We start from the raw sequence: 15855 nt of genomic DNA on the forward strand, positions 1-15855 counted from the left end.
TAAAAGTCATATAGTGAAAATAAATGAACATAGGTAATAAATTACCTGGTCAAATAGTTGTTTGCCAGTTGTATTGGGCTGGATAGCAAATTCCAGCTCTGCATCCATGGTCGTTACTCTTACATTGATCTGTAATAATAAAAAGAAAAGCAATATGAAAAGGTATTTTGATTAAATACTAGGCTAGTACTCTTTTTTTTTTTAAATTTTTTTTCATTTAGTGAGGCAATTGGGGTTAAGTGACTTGCCCAGGGTCACACAGATAGTAAGTGTTAAGTGTCTGAGGCCAGATTTGAACTCAGGTACTCCTGACTCCAGGGCCGGTGCTCTATCCATTGCGCCACCTAGCTGCCCCTAGGCTAGTACTTTTATCTTTTATAAAGCTATTCACATGACAAACTTTTATCATAGGCAAAGAGCTGTTAAACAACATTTTGCTAAATTAAATTATAAGCCCCTATATAATAAAGTAGGATCCCTACCTAACAGGAACTTATCTTGCATATCTTAGTATCTTTCTAAATGGTTAACAGAGAACACTGCACATAGCTAGCATTTAATAATCTCTGTGGAATTAGTTTTAATTCCTTAATATCTAAGAAATGCAATGTCCCAAAAGTTTTAGTGCAGTTTTAATTTTTAGTAATTTGTATAAATGATATAAACTTACAATATTAAACTACTTTTATACTCATTTTGTTGTACCTGCCTCAAGTCTTTCCCCACTCCAATCTATACTCGATTTCACCACTAAATGATTTTTCTGAAGTGTTATTCTGACGATGTTAACTCCTCTACTCAATGAACTCTAAGCCCCCTATGACTCCAGGATCAAATCTAAAATCTTGTTTGGTGTTCGAAGTCCCCTCTAACCTACGGTGACACAGACAGGAACACCCCCCCCCACCCTCCCACCCCCGCATGCATGCACACACATACACATACACACACTCAGACGTGCACACAGACACGCGCGCACGCCCACACTCTTGCGCCCACAACTTACACCCTTCCTGGGCTCCTTTAAAGGACTAGCTGAATTTTTATCTTCTATAGGAAGGTTTTCCCAACCCCTCTTAATTTTAATGCCTTCTCTTGGTTATTTATTTCCTATTAATCCTACATGTAGCTTGTTCATACATATTTGCTTCTCCCTCCACCCAATTAGACTGTGAGATGATTGAGGTCAGGGAATGTTTCTTGCATCTTTTTGTATCCCTATTTTTTACTCTAATGCTTGACATACAGTAAGCGCTTAATTAACATTTACTGACTGACTAGGCTATGACTGGGGATACAAAGGTAAAGCAGAAAAAGCAGTACTTAGTCTCAAAGACTTTACATTTTACTAAGGAAATAGACAGCATGTATACAGATAAGTAAATACAAGATAATTTGAAGGAAAAAAGAACCAACTACAGAATTTAGTAAAGTCTTTGAATAGAAATTTAGCCTTGAAAAAAGAGAGGGTGAAGATAGAATATACTACAGGAATGGCAACAGCCTTTGTGCACAAAGGCTTAGAACATCATTTCAGGGCGCAGTAAGCAGGACTGCACATGGGGTGCATTAAAGGGACTAATATAAATAAATCTAGAAAGATAGGAAGGAGCCAGATGCTATGGAGGTAGGATCAACAAGCCTTGCCAACTAACTGGATGTGAGAGGTAAAGGAGAAGGAAAAATCAAGGACAACCCCAAGGTTGTAAACCAAGGATCCCAGAAGGATGGTAGTACCCTAAAAAAAGAATAGAGAAATTTGGAGGAGAAACAAGTTTGGGGGAAAAGATGATGAACTTCATATTGAGTATACTGAGTTTAAGATATCAATAGAGGGGCAGCTAGGTGGCTCAGTGAATAGAGCACCGGCCCTGGATTCAGGAGTACCTGAGTTCAAATCCGGCCTCAGACACTTAACACTTACTAGCTGTGTGACCTTGGGCAAGTCACTTAACCCCAATTGCCTCACTTAAAAAAAAAAAAAAGATATCAATAGAATATCAAGATATAGATGAATAGGCAACTGATGAAGCTGGAGTGGAATTCAGCAGAGATTAAAGTTTGGATCCACAAATCTCAATTTACAAAAAGACTCATTAAATGGCTATTTGTACTACAAAATAACTCTGTATAGAGGCACATGTATAATGTAAAGATAGCTGGAAATGGAGTCACAAAATTTAGGTCTGAATCCTACCTCCAAAACTTACTACATGATATGAACATGAACAAATCACATTCTCTCCAGGATAAAAGATAAAGTCTCAGTTTCTCCATATGCAAAATAAAATAACAATATTGCTAGTACTCATATACTTCACTGGGTTGCTCTGAGGATCAAATGCATGTAAAACTATGGAGGAGACGGAAGGAGGGAAGGGAGGAGGGAGGGAAGGAGGGAAGGAGGGAAGGAAGGATCTACTGTGTCAGGCAATTATAGGTAAAGATATGTGTATTCCTTAAATGCTTTTTCTACATCATTTTCCTCTTGTAAAGTTTTTATAAGAGTAATTTTAGGGGAAAGAAGCCTAGATAAGACAATATTTTAAGTACTGAGTAGTTTTTTCCTTTAAAAATGAAATAACCTAAACATTCAAACTGATAATTCATAACAGGTCTCTTTCTAAGGTCTCCCAATTACATTTCAATCGAACATGGAATTACATTCAAATGTTCTTAGTTTGTGACATCTGATAAGATCTTGAGCAATGATGAAAATGAAATATTTATTCCATTGGAGTAAAACTACTAGACTAGGTTAAAATCAAAAGAAATAAACTGATACACTTACTGGTTTCGGCATTTTTACTTTTCTTTGTATCTTCTTTCTGTCTTCAGTAGTTTTCCAAATTTAACTGGTCTGTTAAGTAAAAATAGAAAGATATTAGAAATAACTTCACAAACAAGATCCTTGTGTCATAACCAATTGCCACAGGATATTATAACATAAAAATCAAGAATTATTGTTTTTTAAAAGTCAACAAATTAGTGATTTATTACCATAGAAACGCTATTATAGGACTAGTATTAGATATCAGGAAACTCACTCATAACAGATATAGAAACTGTTATTTAAAAAAGTAGCTTGGACTAAGATAACATTATGCTTTCTTAGTGTCATACTGCTCTCCTATTATTATTAACAAGAGAATAGTTTAAGAATTCTTCTGCTGATATTAAATAGCTGTAAATCCCTCTCATTCTCTATTTATGTTTGAAAGATAATTAATAACAAGAAACACTATTAATAAATTACAATTCATTTTTGTACCCATGAAGAATTAGCAAATACATGGATTCTTTTTTTTGTTTGTTTTTTGTTTTTTGTTCTTTTGCAGGGCAATGGGGGTGGTTAAGTGACTTGCCCAGGGTCACACAGCTAGTAAGTGTCAAGTGTCTGAGGCCGGACTTGAACTCAGGTACTCCTGAATCCAGGGCCGGTTCTTAATCCACTGTGCCATCTAGCTGCCCCCAGATACATGGATTCTTAAAAAGATAGGTCAGGTACATGCCTGGTACCCTAGTTCAAAAGAGAGCCATAGAAAGGCTAAGTATTTATTGAAACTACCTTTTGATAGACAAGGAGGCAACAAAACAGTCACTCTTTGGAGATGATATGATAATATACTTAGAGAATCCTGAGTAATCATTTAAAAAACTACTTGAGGGGCAGCTAGGTGGTACAGTGGATAAAGCACTGGCCCTGGATTCAGGAGGACCTGAGTTCAAATCTGGCTTCAGACACTTGATACTTACTAGCTGTGTGACACTGGGCAAGTCACTTAACCCCTATTGTCTCACCAAAAAACAAAACAAGAACAAAAAATCCCAAAAACAACAACAAAAAAACCTACTTGAAACGATGAACAATGTTAATCAAAATTGCAGAAAAGAAAATAAATCTACATAAATCATTAGCATTTCTATATATGACCAACAAAGCCCAGCAGCAACAGAAAGAAAGTCCATTTAAAATAACTGCAGACAATATAAAATATTTGTGAGTCTACCTGCCAAGGAAAATCCAAAACTATATGAATATGTTCACAAAATATTCTTCCCTCAAAGTCAGATCTAAACAAATGGAAAAATATCATGAGTAGGTCAAACTAATATAATAAAAATGATAATTTTACCTAAATTAATTTACTTATTCAGTACCATACCAATTAAACAAGCAAACAAAAAAAACCAATCTATTTTATAGAGCTAGAAAAAAAATTAACAAAATTCAACCATTAACAACAAAAGTTCAATAATATCACGGTAATTAATGGGAAAAAAATACAAAGGGGGACTAATCATACCAGACTAAAACTATATTATAAAGTGACAAAAACTATTTGGTGCTGGCTAATAGAGTAGTGAATCAGTGGAATAGGTTAGGCACACAAAATACAGGAAAAAATTAATATAGCAATTTACTGTTTTATAAACCCGAAGACTCCAGATTCTGGGATATGAACTCACTAGTTGACAAAAACTGCTGGAAAAACTAGAAAATAGTATGGCAGAAACGACGCACAGACCAACATCTCACAATGCATACCAAAGTAAAGTCAAAATGGGTACGTGATCTATACATAAAAGGTGATAACATAGGGAAATTAGAAGAGGAAAGAATAATTTACCTGTCAGATCTATGGAGAGGAAGAATTTATGACTAAAGATGAGAAAGAGAACATTATGAAATGCAAACTGAATCATTTTGATTACATTAAATTTAAAAGGTTTTGTACAAGCAAAACCAAGGCAACAACGCTTAGAAGGAAAACAGATAGGTCTTTTTCTTTTTTTTTTGGAATGTCTTTGGGATATAAACCTATTTGTACAAAGATATTTATAGCCACTTTTTGTGGTGGCTAAGAATTAGAAATCAAAGGAATGCCCATCAATTAGGGAATGGCTAAACAAGCTGTGGTATATGATTGTAATGTAATATTATTGTGCTATAAGAAATAACAAGCAGGATGATTTCAGAAAGGCCTAGAAAGACTTATATGAACTGATGTATAGTCAAGTGAGTAGAACCAGGAGAACATTGTACACAGTGATGATATCATTCAATGAAGAACTGTGAAAGAATTTAACTATTGTCAGCAATGCAATGATCCAAGAGAATCCCAAAGGACTAATGATGAAGCATACTATTCACCTCCAAAGAAAAAACTAATATTGACTGAACACAGACTGAGGAATGCAATTTTTCACTTTCTTTTTTTTCTTTTGTTCAAGTTTTCTTGTACAAAATTACTAATATGGTAATGTTTTACATAACTGCATATGTATAATCTATATCTGATTGCTTATTGCCTCAGGGAGGGGGGGAAGAAGGAGCAAAGGGAGGGAACTATGGATAGAATTTGGAACTCAAAAGTTTTAATAAAAATGTTTATTATAAAAAAAGGAAGGCAGAAAGCTGGGGAAACAATTTTTACACCAAGTGTTTCTGATAAAGGTCTCATTTCTCAAATATAGAGAACTTAATCAAATTTATAAGAATACAAGTCATTTCCCAATTGAGAAATGGTCAAAGAATATGAACAAGCGGTTTTCAGATGAAAAAATTAAAGCTATCTACAGCCATATGAAAAAATGTCATCACTATTGATTAGAGAAATGCAAATTAAAACTATTTTGAGGTCCCATCTCACACCTATCAGATTGGCTAATATGACAAAAAGGAAAAACGATAAGTGTTGGAGAATATGTAGGAAAATTGGAACACTAATGCATTGCTGGTAAAGTTGTAAAGTGATCCATCCACTCTGGAGAGTATTTTGGAACTATGCCCAAAAAGCTGTAAAACTGCATACCACTACTAGGTCTATATCCCAAAGACATAAAAAAAGGAAAACAACGCACACATACAAAAATATTTATAGCTGTTCTTTTTGTGGTGGCAAAAAATTGGAAATTGAAGAGATGCCCATCAATTGGGGAATGGCTGAAAAAATTGTGGTATAGGAATGTAATGGAATACCATTGTGCTGTAAGAAATGAGGCAGGCAGATTTCAGAAAAACCTGGAAAGACTTACATGAACTGATGCTGAATGAAGTGAGCAGAACCAAGAGAACACTGTACACGGTAACAGCAACATTGCATGATGATCAACTGTGATACACTTAGCTCTGCTCAGCAATACAATGATTCAATATACTTCTAAAAGACTCATGATGGAAAATGCCCTCCACATCCAGAAAAAGAACTATGGAGTCTGAATGCAGATCGAAGCATATTATTTTCAGTTTTGGGGAGGTTGTTTTGTCTCTTCTTTCTTGTGGTTTTTCCCTTTTGTTCTGATTCTTCTCTCACAACATGACTAATGTGAAAATGTTTACCATGTTTGGAAAGTATAATCTATATCAGATTGCATGCTGGCTTTGGGAGGGGAGAGGGAAGGGAGGGAGGAAGAAAAATTTGGAACTCAAAATTTTACAAAAATGACTGTTGAAAACAATCTTTACATGTAACTGGAAAAAATAAAATAGAATACTATTTTTTTAAAAAAGAAACTACCTTTTGATCACCTTGCCAAGGACAAAGCCTATTCTATTTTTAAAATACTTTTTCTGAATCATTTTTTCCACATAAGAAAAAAAAAGGCTATTCAGTGAACTATTCAGGAAAATATTTTTCATGATATGCTTCAACAAATGTATGTATTGAAAAATACATAACAGCAAAAATAAGTTATTAATTTATTATCACAGAATTTGAGAGTAGCCAGAAATGTTGGCAGTCATTTAATGTATCACATACCCAAAAGGAATCCTAATTATAAGGGAAGGGATGGAATAAACATTTATTACGCTCACCAGTAGCAGAGACTATAGATGTGTACTAGGCCCAGTCCTTTTATAATTTTGTCACTTAGTTTTTGCCTTTCTTTGTATCCCCAGAGCTCAGCACAGAGTTGAACAAATCTAAGTGCTTAATAAATGTTTGATGACTGAATGACTTGAAGGAATTTATAAAGTAATCTTTCTGTTAAGTAATATTCTCTCCTTAATGTCAGTTTTTAAAATCCAGATTTTTAAAAGCAGGTTTTCCTACAAATTGAGAAAGGTTGAAAAAACTGAAAACTCAACACTTGCTTTTACTGTGTAGCTCAAAATTTCAGGTTCCTTTATACGTTCCATCATATTACGTACACAAAATATATGCAATAAATAACTAATTCCTGAATTAATCATTTGTTTTTATTATAAGCAAGGCTTGAACACAAATAAACAAGCAAGCAGATAGACCCTCCACTTCCTCTTGTATCTTTTAAGTTACACTTTTTCCCTCTTCTCATTTTCACAACCTTTCTTTAACTAAATGTTTCCCATTCTTCCCTCCATTATGTAATTTTTTTTCAACAACATTTATTTTGTCTTTTCCAGTTACGTGTAAGGGTAGTTTTCAACCTTCATTTTCATAAGATTTAGAGTTCCAAATTTTTCTCCCTCACTCCCTCTCCTCTCCGCTCCACAAGATCACAACCAGGTTATATATGAACAATCCACAAGTGTTCTTTTTATCAGTTCTTTCTATAGTGATGAACAGTAGGCTTCTTCATTAGTCCTTTGGGATTGTCTTGGATCATTGCATTGCTGAGAGTAGTTAAGTCATTCACAATTGCTCATTGAACACTGCTGCTGTCACTATGCACAATGTCCTCCTAGCTCTGCTCACTTCACTATACATCAGTTCATGAGTCTTTTCAGGTTTGTCTGGGATCATTCTGTTTGTCATTTCATATAGCACAAGACCATTCCACCACAATCATATAGCACAGCTTCTTCCTTCATTCTTCAATTGATGGACATTCCCTTGATTCTCAATTCTTAGCCACCACACAGAGTTGCTATAAATATTTTTTTTGTACAATTTTTTCCCCTTTTCTCTTTTTCGTGATTACTGTTGTTAACTGTTTCCCTTCCATCCTATTCCCTTCCCCATATTTATTCTATTATTCATCTTCTTTCATCCTATCCCTCTTCAAAAGGGATTTGCTTCTGTCTGTCCTGTCCACCAATCTGCCCTCCCTTCTTTTGCCCCTCTCTCTTTATCTCCTTCCTCTACTACTTTCCTGTAGGGTTAAAGAGATTATTCTACCCAATTGAGTGTGTACATTATTCCCTCCTTGAGCCAATTCTAATGAGATAGAGGTCTTTGAGCCAATTCTGATGAGTGTTAGGCTCATTTACTGCCCAAATTACACAGATTACTCCACCCAGTTGGGTGTGTGTGTTAGTCCCTTCTAGAGGCAACTCTGATGAGTTTAAGGTCTTTAGTCTTTTCTGATGAGTGTAAAATCATTTACTGCCCTGCTCCTCTTCCATCTCTTCCCCCACTCCATAAGCCTTTTCCTGTTTCTTTCATGTAGGATTTCACCTCTGCCATTCCCCCTCCCCCAGTACATTCCCCTCACCCCTCAATTTAACCCTAAAGATGTCATCATGGGGCAGCTAGGTGACACAGTGGACAAAGCATCCACCCTGGACCTAGGGAGATCCTAGCCCAAACCTGTCCTCAGACCCAAGACAGTCACCCACTGCACAACCCCAGGTATGTCCCCCAACTCCAACTTTTTATGGTTCTCTAGGGTCTTGTATTTGAAAGTCAAATTTGCCATTCCATTCAGGTCTTTTCATCACAAATACCTGAAAGCCCTCTTTTTCATTAAAGTCCCATTTTTTCCTCTGAAAGATTATGATGACTTTTGCTGGGTAGGTGATTCTTGGTTTTAATCTCAATTCCTTTGCCCTCTGGAATATCATATTCCATGCCCTCCAGTCCTTTAATGTAGAAGCTGTTACAACTTGTGCTATCCTGACTGGGGCTCCACAGTACTTGAATTCTTTCTTTTTGGCAGCTTGCAATATTTTCTCCTTGACCTGAGAGCTCTTGAATTTGACTATAATATTCCTAGGAGTTTTCCTTTTGGGATCTCTTTCTGGAGGTGATCAGTGGATTCTTTCAATTTCTATTTTAGCTTCTGCTTCTAGAATTTCAGGGCGATTTTCCCTGAGAATATCTTGGAAGATGATGTCTAAGCTCTTTCCTTGATCATGGTTTTCAAGTAGACCAATAATTTTCAAATTATCTCTCCTGGACCTATTTTCTAGGTCAGCAGTTTTTCCTAGAAGATATTTCACATTGCCCTTTATTTTTTTATTCATTTGGATTTGCTTTATTGCGTCTTGGTTTCTCATAAAGTCACTGGCTTCCATTTGTTCAATCCTAATTCTTAGGCAATTATTTTTACCAGAGCTTTTCCATTTGGCTTTTCAAACTGTTGACTTTTTCCTCCTATCTTTCCTGCATCACCCTCATTTCTCTTTCCATTTTTTCCTCTACCTCTCTAACTTTATCTTCAAAGTCCTTGTTGAGCACCTCTATGGCCTGAGACCAATTCATATTTTTCTTGGAGGCTTTAGATATAGGGGCCCTGATGTTGACGTCTTCCTCTGAGGGTGCACCTTGGTCTTCCTTGTCACTAAAGAAACTTTCTATGGTCCTTACCTTTCTCTGTCTGCTCATCTTGCCTTTCTTTTACTTGCCTTTTAGCTCCTTAAAGTGGGGCACTGTTTCCAGGCTGCAGTATCCCAAGCTTCAGAAGTCCCAGGTGGTATGATTTAAGGAGGATCAGGTTCTTCACTCCCCTGGCTTGTTCCCTGGTCCACAGATGACCCCAGACTAACTTGCTAATCAACCAGCTTTGTATGCTGTGGTTGTCAGCTCCAATGAGACTGTGCCCCTCCCCCACCTGGGCCACTGCTACTCAAGCCTACCTCCTGGTTCTCAGCAGAGGTGAAAAACCCAAGTTCTGCCTCAGCACCAGCATAGACCCCTATACTCTCCTCCCTGCCAAGGCCTCAGCCATCTCACCAGACTGTGAGCTTAGTTCCAAATGACACTGGCACTGCAGCTGATTCAGAGACTCTGGGGGTCTCCTTCTCTGGTGAGGCCTTCCTGGGACTGGATCTGCATCAGGGTGACTGTGGGGTTGGGCTCCACTCCTGTCTCAGAACAGCAGCTCTGACCTTCCAAGCCATTCTTGGTTAGATTATTTCATCACATTCTTCTGTGGGTTTTGCTGCTCCAGGCACTGTCCTTTGCTGTTATTTCAATGTTTTTTGGAGCGATTGTGTCTTGAGTTCAAGAGCTCACTGGCTGTGATTCCTTCTGGGTTTCTGTTTTCTTCTGTGTATTTAAAAAATAAGTTTCCATGGTCCTCTAGTCTATCTTTTTCTTTTGTTTTCTTTTTTGCAAGTCAATGAGTGTTAAGTGACTTGCCCAGGGTCACACAGCTAGTAAGTGTCAAGTGTCTGAGACTGGATTTGAACTCAGATCCTCCTGAATCCAGGGCCGGCGCTTTATCCACTAGCTGCCCCTAGTCTATCTTATTTTCTTTTTTCCCTACCTCCTCAATCTTTCCTACCTCCCAAATTGAGAAAAATTAAAAACAATTCCAAGAAATAAACATAACCACACAAAACAAATTCCTATACTGACTGTGTCATAAAATGTGTCTCATCCAGGAACTCGAGTCTATTATTTATCAGGAGATGGTTGGCCAATGTTCTTAAATCTCTTTAAACTGTTTGTCTTTCTGTTGTTTTTATCATTGTAGAAACTGTCCCTTTACTTTGTATCAATTCATGTAAGGCTTCCCAGGTTTCTTCGAAACTATTTTATCATTTCTCCCAGGAAAATAGTATTCTACTATATTCAAATCCCATAGTGCATCTATTCCCCATTTGAAAGGAATCCTTTTAATTTTCAGTTATCAAGATAAAAACATTCATGCTTATGTTTTTCTACATATGGCTCCCTCTTCCTCTTCTTTTGGATTTCTTTGGGGTTTAAGAATACTAGCAGTATCACTAAGTAAAAGAGTATGGTTATACAGAGTTTAGTGACTTTGGAGACAGTTCCAAATTTCTTTCCAGGGACTGGAACAATTCACAGCTCAACCAACAAAGAGGCAATGAGCCTTATTTTCCAGCACCCCTTTCAAAAACTGTTCTTTTCCCTTTCTTTTGTCATCTTTTGTCATCTTTCTCAACCTGATGGGTATGAGATGGAACCTCAGAACTGTTTCCTTTTGAATGTCACAGTGATTTGGGGCATTTTTTCACATCTTTATCAAGAGCTTAGATTTTTTTCCTTTATCAGGGAATAGTTCTTGTTCTTATAAAGTTGTATCAGTTCTTCATATATCTTTCAAACGAGACTTTTATCAGAGAAATTAACTGCAAAGATTTCCCTCCCTAGTAAATGGATTCCCTTCTAATTTGAACTGCAGTTTTGTTTGTACAACACAGTAAAAATTTTATGTTAATGGGGGCAGCTGGGTGGCACAGTGGATAAAGCGCTGGCCCTGGATTCAGGAGGAGGACCTAAGTTCAAATCTGGCCTCAGACACTTGACACTAGCTGTGTGACTCTGGGCAAGTCACTTAACCCTCATTGTCCTGCAAAAAAAAAAAAAGAAAAAAAAGAAAAAAGAAAAAAATTTTATGTTAACAAAAGTACTTATCTTCTTTGATCCTTTCAATATCTTTTGGTAATGAACTCTTCACCTAGACGTTGTTCTGAAAAGTACTTTCTTCTCTTCTCTAGTTTGTTTATTATATCCTTTTAAAAGTCTGAGTCACATACCCATTTAGAGTTTATTGTGGTGTGGGAATGTTGATCTATAATTTCTTCTAAAGTGATTTGCAGTTTTCCTGGCAATTTTTGTTCAAGAGGGAGTTCTTGTCTCAGGAATTGAAGTATTTAGGTTCATCAAACATCATGCTACTATATCCATTAGCTTCTAATATATTGTGGAACTAATCTATTTCACACTCTCTCTCCACCACTCTCTCAATGATTAATGTTTGTAATAATTGTTTGTGATAGAATTGGTACATGATGATTAACAGTACATATTCTAATAAGGATAGAAGAAATGTATCCTCAGAACCCTTATGTCCTTAAGGTCACTGGCCTCTTCCTCACACTGACATGCCAGGCAGTCACAGGCTTGTCTGAGTTTTAAATGAACATAGCTAGCAATAGGTGCTTCTTCAAATAGAGGAATTCAGGGAAAGAGGTAGTAAGAATAGGTTTAGGAGTACAAGTCTGAGAAAGAAGCCACTGACTCAAAAGCATTAGGGTTTTGAGGACACATTATTTCTTCTATCTATATTAGAATATATACTAGGGGGCAGCTAGGTGGCACAGTGGATAAAGCACTGGCCCTGGATTCAGGACTCCCTGAGTTCAAATCCGGCCTCACTTGACACTTAACTAGCTGTGTGACCCTGGGCAAGTCACTTAACCCTCACTGCCCTGCAAAAAAAAAAAAAAAATATATATATATATATACATATATATATATATTTATACATATACATATATATATATACACTAGTCATCATCATATAGTCCCTTCTAACTAATCAAATGTTTTCACCTTCTTTTGATTCCAGCATTTTCATTTCAAAGTTTCTACTCAATTCTGTCCTCATCATCACTAATACCAGAAGGTTTTGTTGTTTTTGTTTTTTTAAATTTCATTAAAGGTCCATTACCTCCTCCTCTTTCTCTACCCCTACCACCACCCTTGAGAATTTTATTTGGTTTACGTGGAAAGATTATTCTTAGTTACAACCTTTTATCGTTAACCTTCTGAAGTATTTTATTCCCATATCACCTCTCCTGAACTATGGAGTTGTCAAATCTTCTGTGATTCTGTCCACCCTTGGTATCTGAACTCTTTTTCAGATGTTTGTGGGATTTTTTTTAGTTGAAAGATGGATTTTGGCTACAATATGCTTGGCTTTTTCATTGTGCTTTCTTTTTCCAGGGAGTAAAATGGGTTGTATTATATTTTCATTTTCCCCCCTCTGTGTCTAATAGATTGGGGAAGTTTTTGTTTATGATTTCTTGAAACACTGGTATTTAGGCTTTTTTCTTTAGTCATGATTTTTGGATTCTCTCCTTGACCTATTCTGCAAGATCAGTTGTTCTTCAAGGTTCTGTTTTTAGAACCATCTTTACTCTCTACATTATTTAACTTGGCTATTTCAACCACTCCAATGGTTTCAATCCATGTTGATGGTCCCAATTTTTTATTTCTAGCCCCTGTCCTCTTTCCAGAAATTTCTTACCCTACATTTCCAAATGAGTGCAGGACACTGTAACTTGCCTCTTCCACCAGTTTTCAACCACAAAATGTCTGAAACTGAATTTATCTCCTAAACCTATATCTATTCCTGCCTTTCCTATTTATTTTAAAGCCAGCACTCTGCTCCTAGTCACACAAGCTCAAAATCTAAGAGTTACATTTGATACTTCTCTTCCTCTTACCTTCTATATCCCATTCGTCATCAAATTCTGCTCACTCTTTCTCTGCAACCTCTCTCACATGGATTCATCCCATTACTGTGAAATCACTGCTCCCCACTCCCACCCAAAAAAAGCTAAAGCTACCCTAGGCTGTACTGAGCAGTACAGCATCCAAAACAACGGAGATGATGATTTTATTATGTTCCATCTTGGTCAGATTGTATCTGGAGTATTCTACTTTGTTCTAGATACCAGACAATCTAAAGTATATTCAGAAGTGGGTACCCAGAATGATAAAAGTAAAAAGTATACTATATAATGATTCATGAAAGAAGTAGGAATATTTAAGTTGGAGAAGACTGAGGGGTGGAGATAGAGATGAGTATTCAAATATAGGATATGTGTCATGTAGAAGAAGAATTAGACCTTTTCTTCTTGGACCCAGTGGACAAAAATAGCACAGAGACCATTATAGGATCAATTGTACAGAGGTAATAATAATGGAGTTAGAATCTGAATTCAAATCTTAGTTCTGCTACTTCCTTAGCTGTGAGACCTTGGACAATTAGTCCCTCTGGACTTAAGGTTTCCTTATCTGTAAAATGGAATCACTGGACTACTAACTAACCCTCAAGGTCTCCATCAGCTCAATTCTATTTTTATGTTAGCTGTCAAAAAGTGAGATATGTTGCTTCAGGAGGTAGTGAGCTGGGGTTGCCCCCAGGGTACAGGCACACACAGGTCTTAAAGACCAAGTAAGAAGCTGACTGAATGTAGAGAGCCATCACTATGGAGGAGATGGACCCCAAAGCTGTTTAGAACCTGACCATTGTGAATCATATTGTATTATAATATAATATAATATAATATAATATAATATAATAATATAATATAATCAAACCTATATTCTTTATCAGATACAGGGTAAGTTTCAGACCATGTAAGACCGGATGCTGAATTGATGACATAAACAGTTACTTTGATATTTTGGAAAAAAATATCACTGACTTTATGTGCAAGCAGGAGTGAAGGCAATTAGAAGACAAAACAAGAGACTTGCTACACCACACAAGAATTAAAGATTTGTCTAGAGTGAATTCTAGAAACTGTGTCTTACAAGCCAAGAGGGGAACAGCTTTTCTCAACTACCATGCACAAATATTTCTGTATTATAAAGTCTGTATTCCTAGAATATGTAGCTTAGATTTCAAGATGATTTATTTTTTAATTTCTTATACATGATAGCATTAACTATATGATAGTAAATATGTAAACATTAGTTAAATACTGAAATTCTGATTACTTGGTCAATATTTTCAAAAATTTTAGTGCTTTTTGGGTGGTTATTTCAGGTTAATAACAAATCATTGGGGTTTTAAAGAAATATATTCATCTTTTTGATTGTTTTAACTTTCTTTGTGAAGTACCTAAAGTGTATAGCTTGTAATTCTTCCAACAAAATTACTGTAGTACTAACGACAAATAAATAATGGTACATTGGCCATATTTTTAAGGCAGGCAAAACAAAAAAAAGATTAAGCATTTTGTATTCAAAGATGTCTGTCACTGCTGTTTCCATAATTGAGAACTATACATAAGAATCAATTGTAAAACTCTTAAAAATGGAGCTGAAATTTAAAGTAACCTACTGTCACTTTTTAATATACTAGAGGGTTTGGATAACATTCCAATTCCTCTCAAACATTAAGGACAGAAAATAACCTATAAAGATGCATTCACTGGTTAGAAGTTTGGGTGGCTTAACATTTCAATGGCTAGTTATAGTAAAATGTTCACTAAAAGAATTTGAAGTGGTTTTAAAATCCACTTACTCTGTATTTACCTTTGCTACTGATTTTTTTTAAAAGTATTTTATTATTTTCCAGTTATGCGTAAGGATAGTTTAACATTTGTTTTCATAGGATTTTTAGCTCCAAATTTTCCTCCCACCCTCCCTCCTCCCCAAGATGGAAAGCAATCTGATATAGGTTATATATGTACAATCACATTAAACATATTTCTGCATTAGTCATATGGTGAAAGAAGAATCAGAACCCAAGGGAAAAACCTCAAAAAAAAAGGAAAAAGAAACAGCTCAAAAGCTGAAACAGTATGGTTCAATCTGCATTCAGAATACACAGTTCTTTTTTTCTGGATGTTGAGAACATTTTCTATCATGAATTCTTTGAAAGGGTTTTGGATCATTGCAATGCTGAGAAGAGCCAACTCTATCACTGTTGATCATCACACAATGTTGCTGTTACTGTTTACAATGTCTTTTGCTACTGAATTTAAAACCATTCATCAACTAAATAAAAAAGAAAATGACCATTATGAATTCCTGCTCACTGATTTCTTAGAAATTGATGAATGTCCTTTATTCTAAGTTTAGGGGTTTTTTTAAGAAAAATTTTGGGGTTTACTGTTTTATTTCCTAAATGCTTTCAGAGTAATACTTTTATAATAGTCTATAATGGAAAATAACTAACATTTTCATCATGACATAGTCTCTCCATCTTTTAATA

General features: G+C 35.9%; 1 protein-coding gene across 5 annotated transcripts in view; it reads right to left on the reverse strand.

Annotated features, from left to right (window-relative positions):
* Positions 1-15855, reverse strand: part of RDX (radixin) — a 128582-nt gene that overhangs the window by 78076 nt on the left and 34651 nt on the right. For 4 of the 5 annotated variants that reach the window (XM_043990901.1, XM_043990900.1, XM_043990904.1 and 1 more), the window contains exons 3-4: positions 2792-2860; positions 46-129 (exon numbers count right to left, since the gene is read on the reverse strand). In XM_043990901.1, the coding sequence (XP_043846836.1) occupies positions 46-129; positions 2792-2803 (96 nt within the window). In that variant the 5' untranslated portion in view covers positions 2804-2860. Of the gene's footprint in view, positions 1-45; positions 130-2791; positions 2861-4010; positions 4075-15855 lie in introns of those variants that run through there. The other variant, XM_043990902.1, reaches the window with a different exon arrangement.

This window comes from Dromiciops gliroides, chromosome 3, assembly GCF_019393635.1.
Source record: "Dromiciops gliroides isolate mDroGli1 chromosome 3, mDroGli1.pri, whole genome shotgun sequence".
NCBI lineage: Eukaryota > Metazoa > Chordata > Mammalia > Microbiotheria > Microbiotheriidae > Dromiciops > Dromiciops gliroides.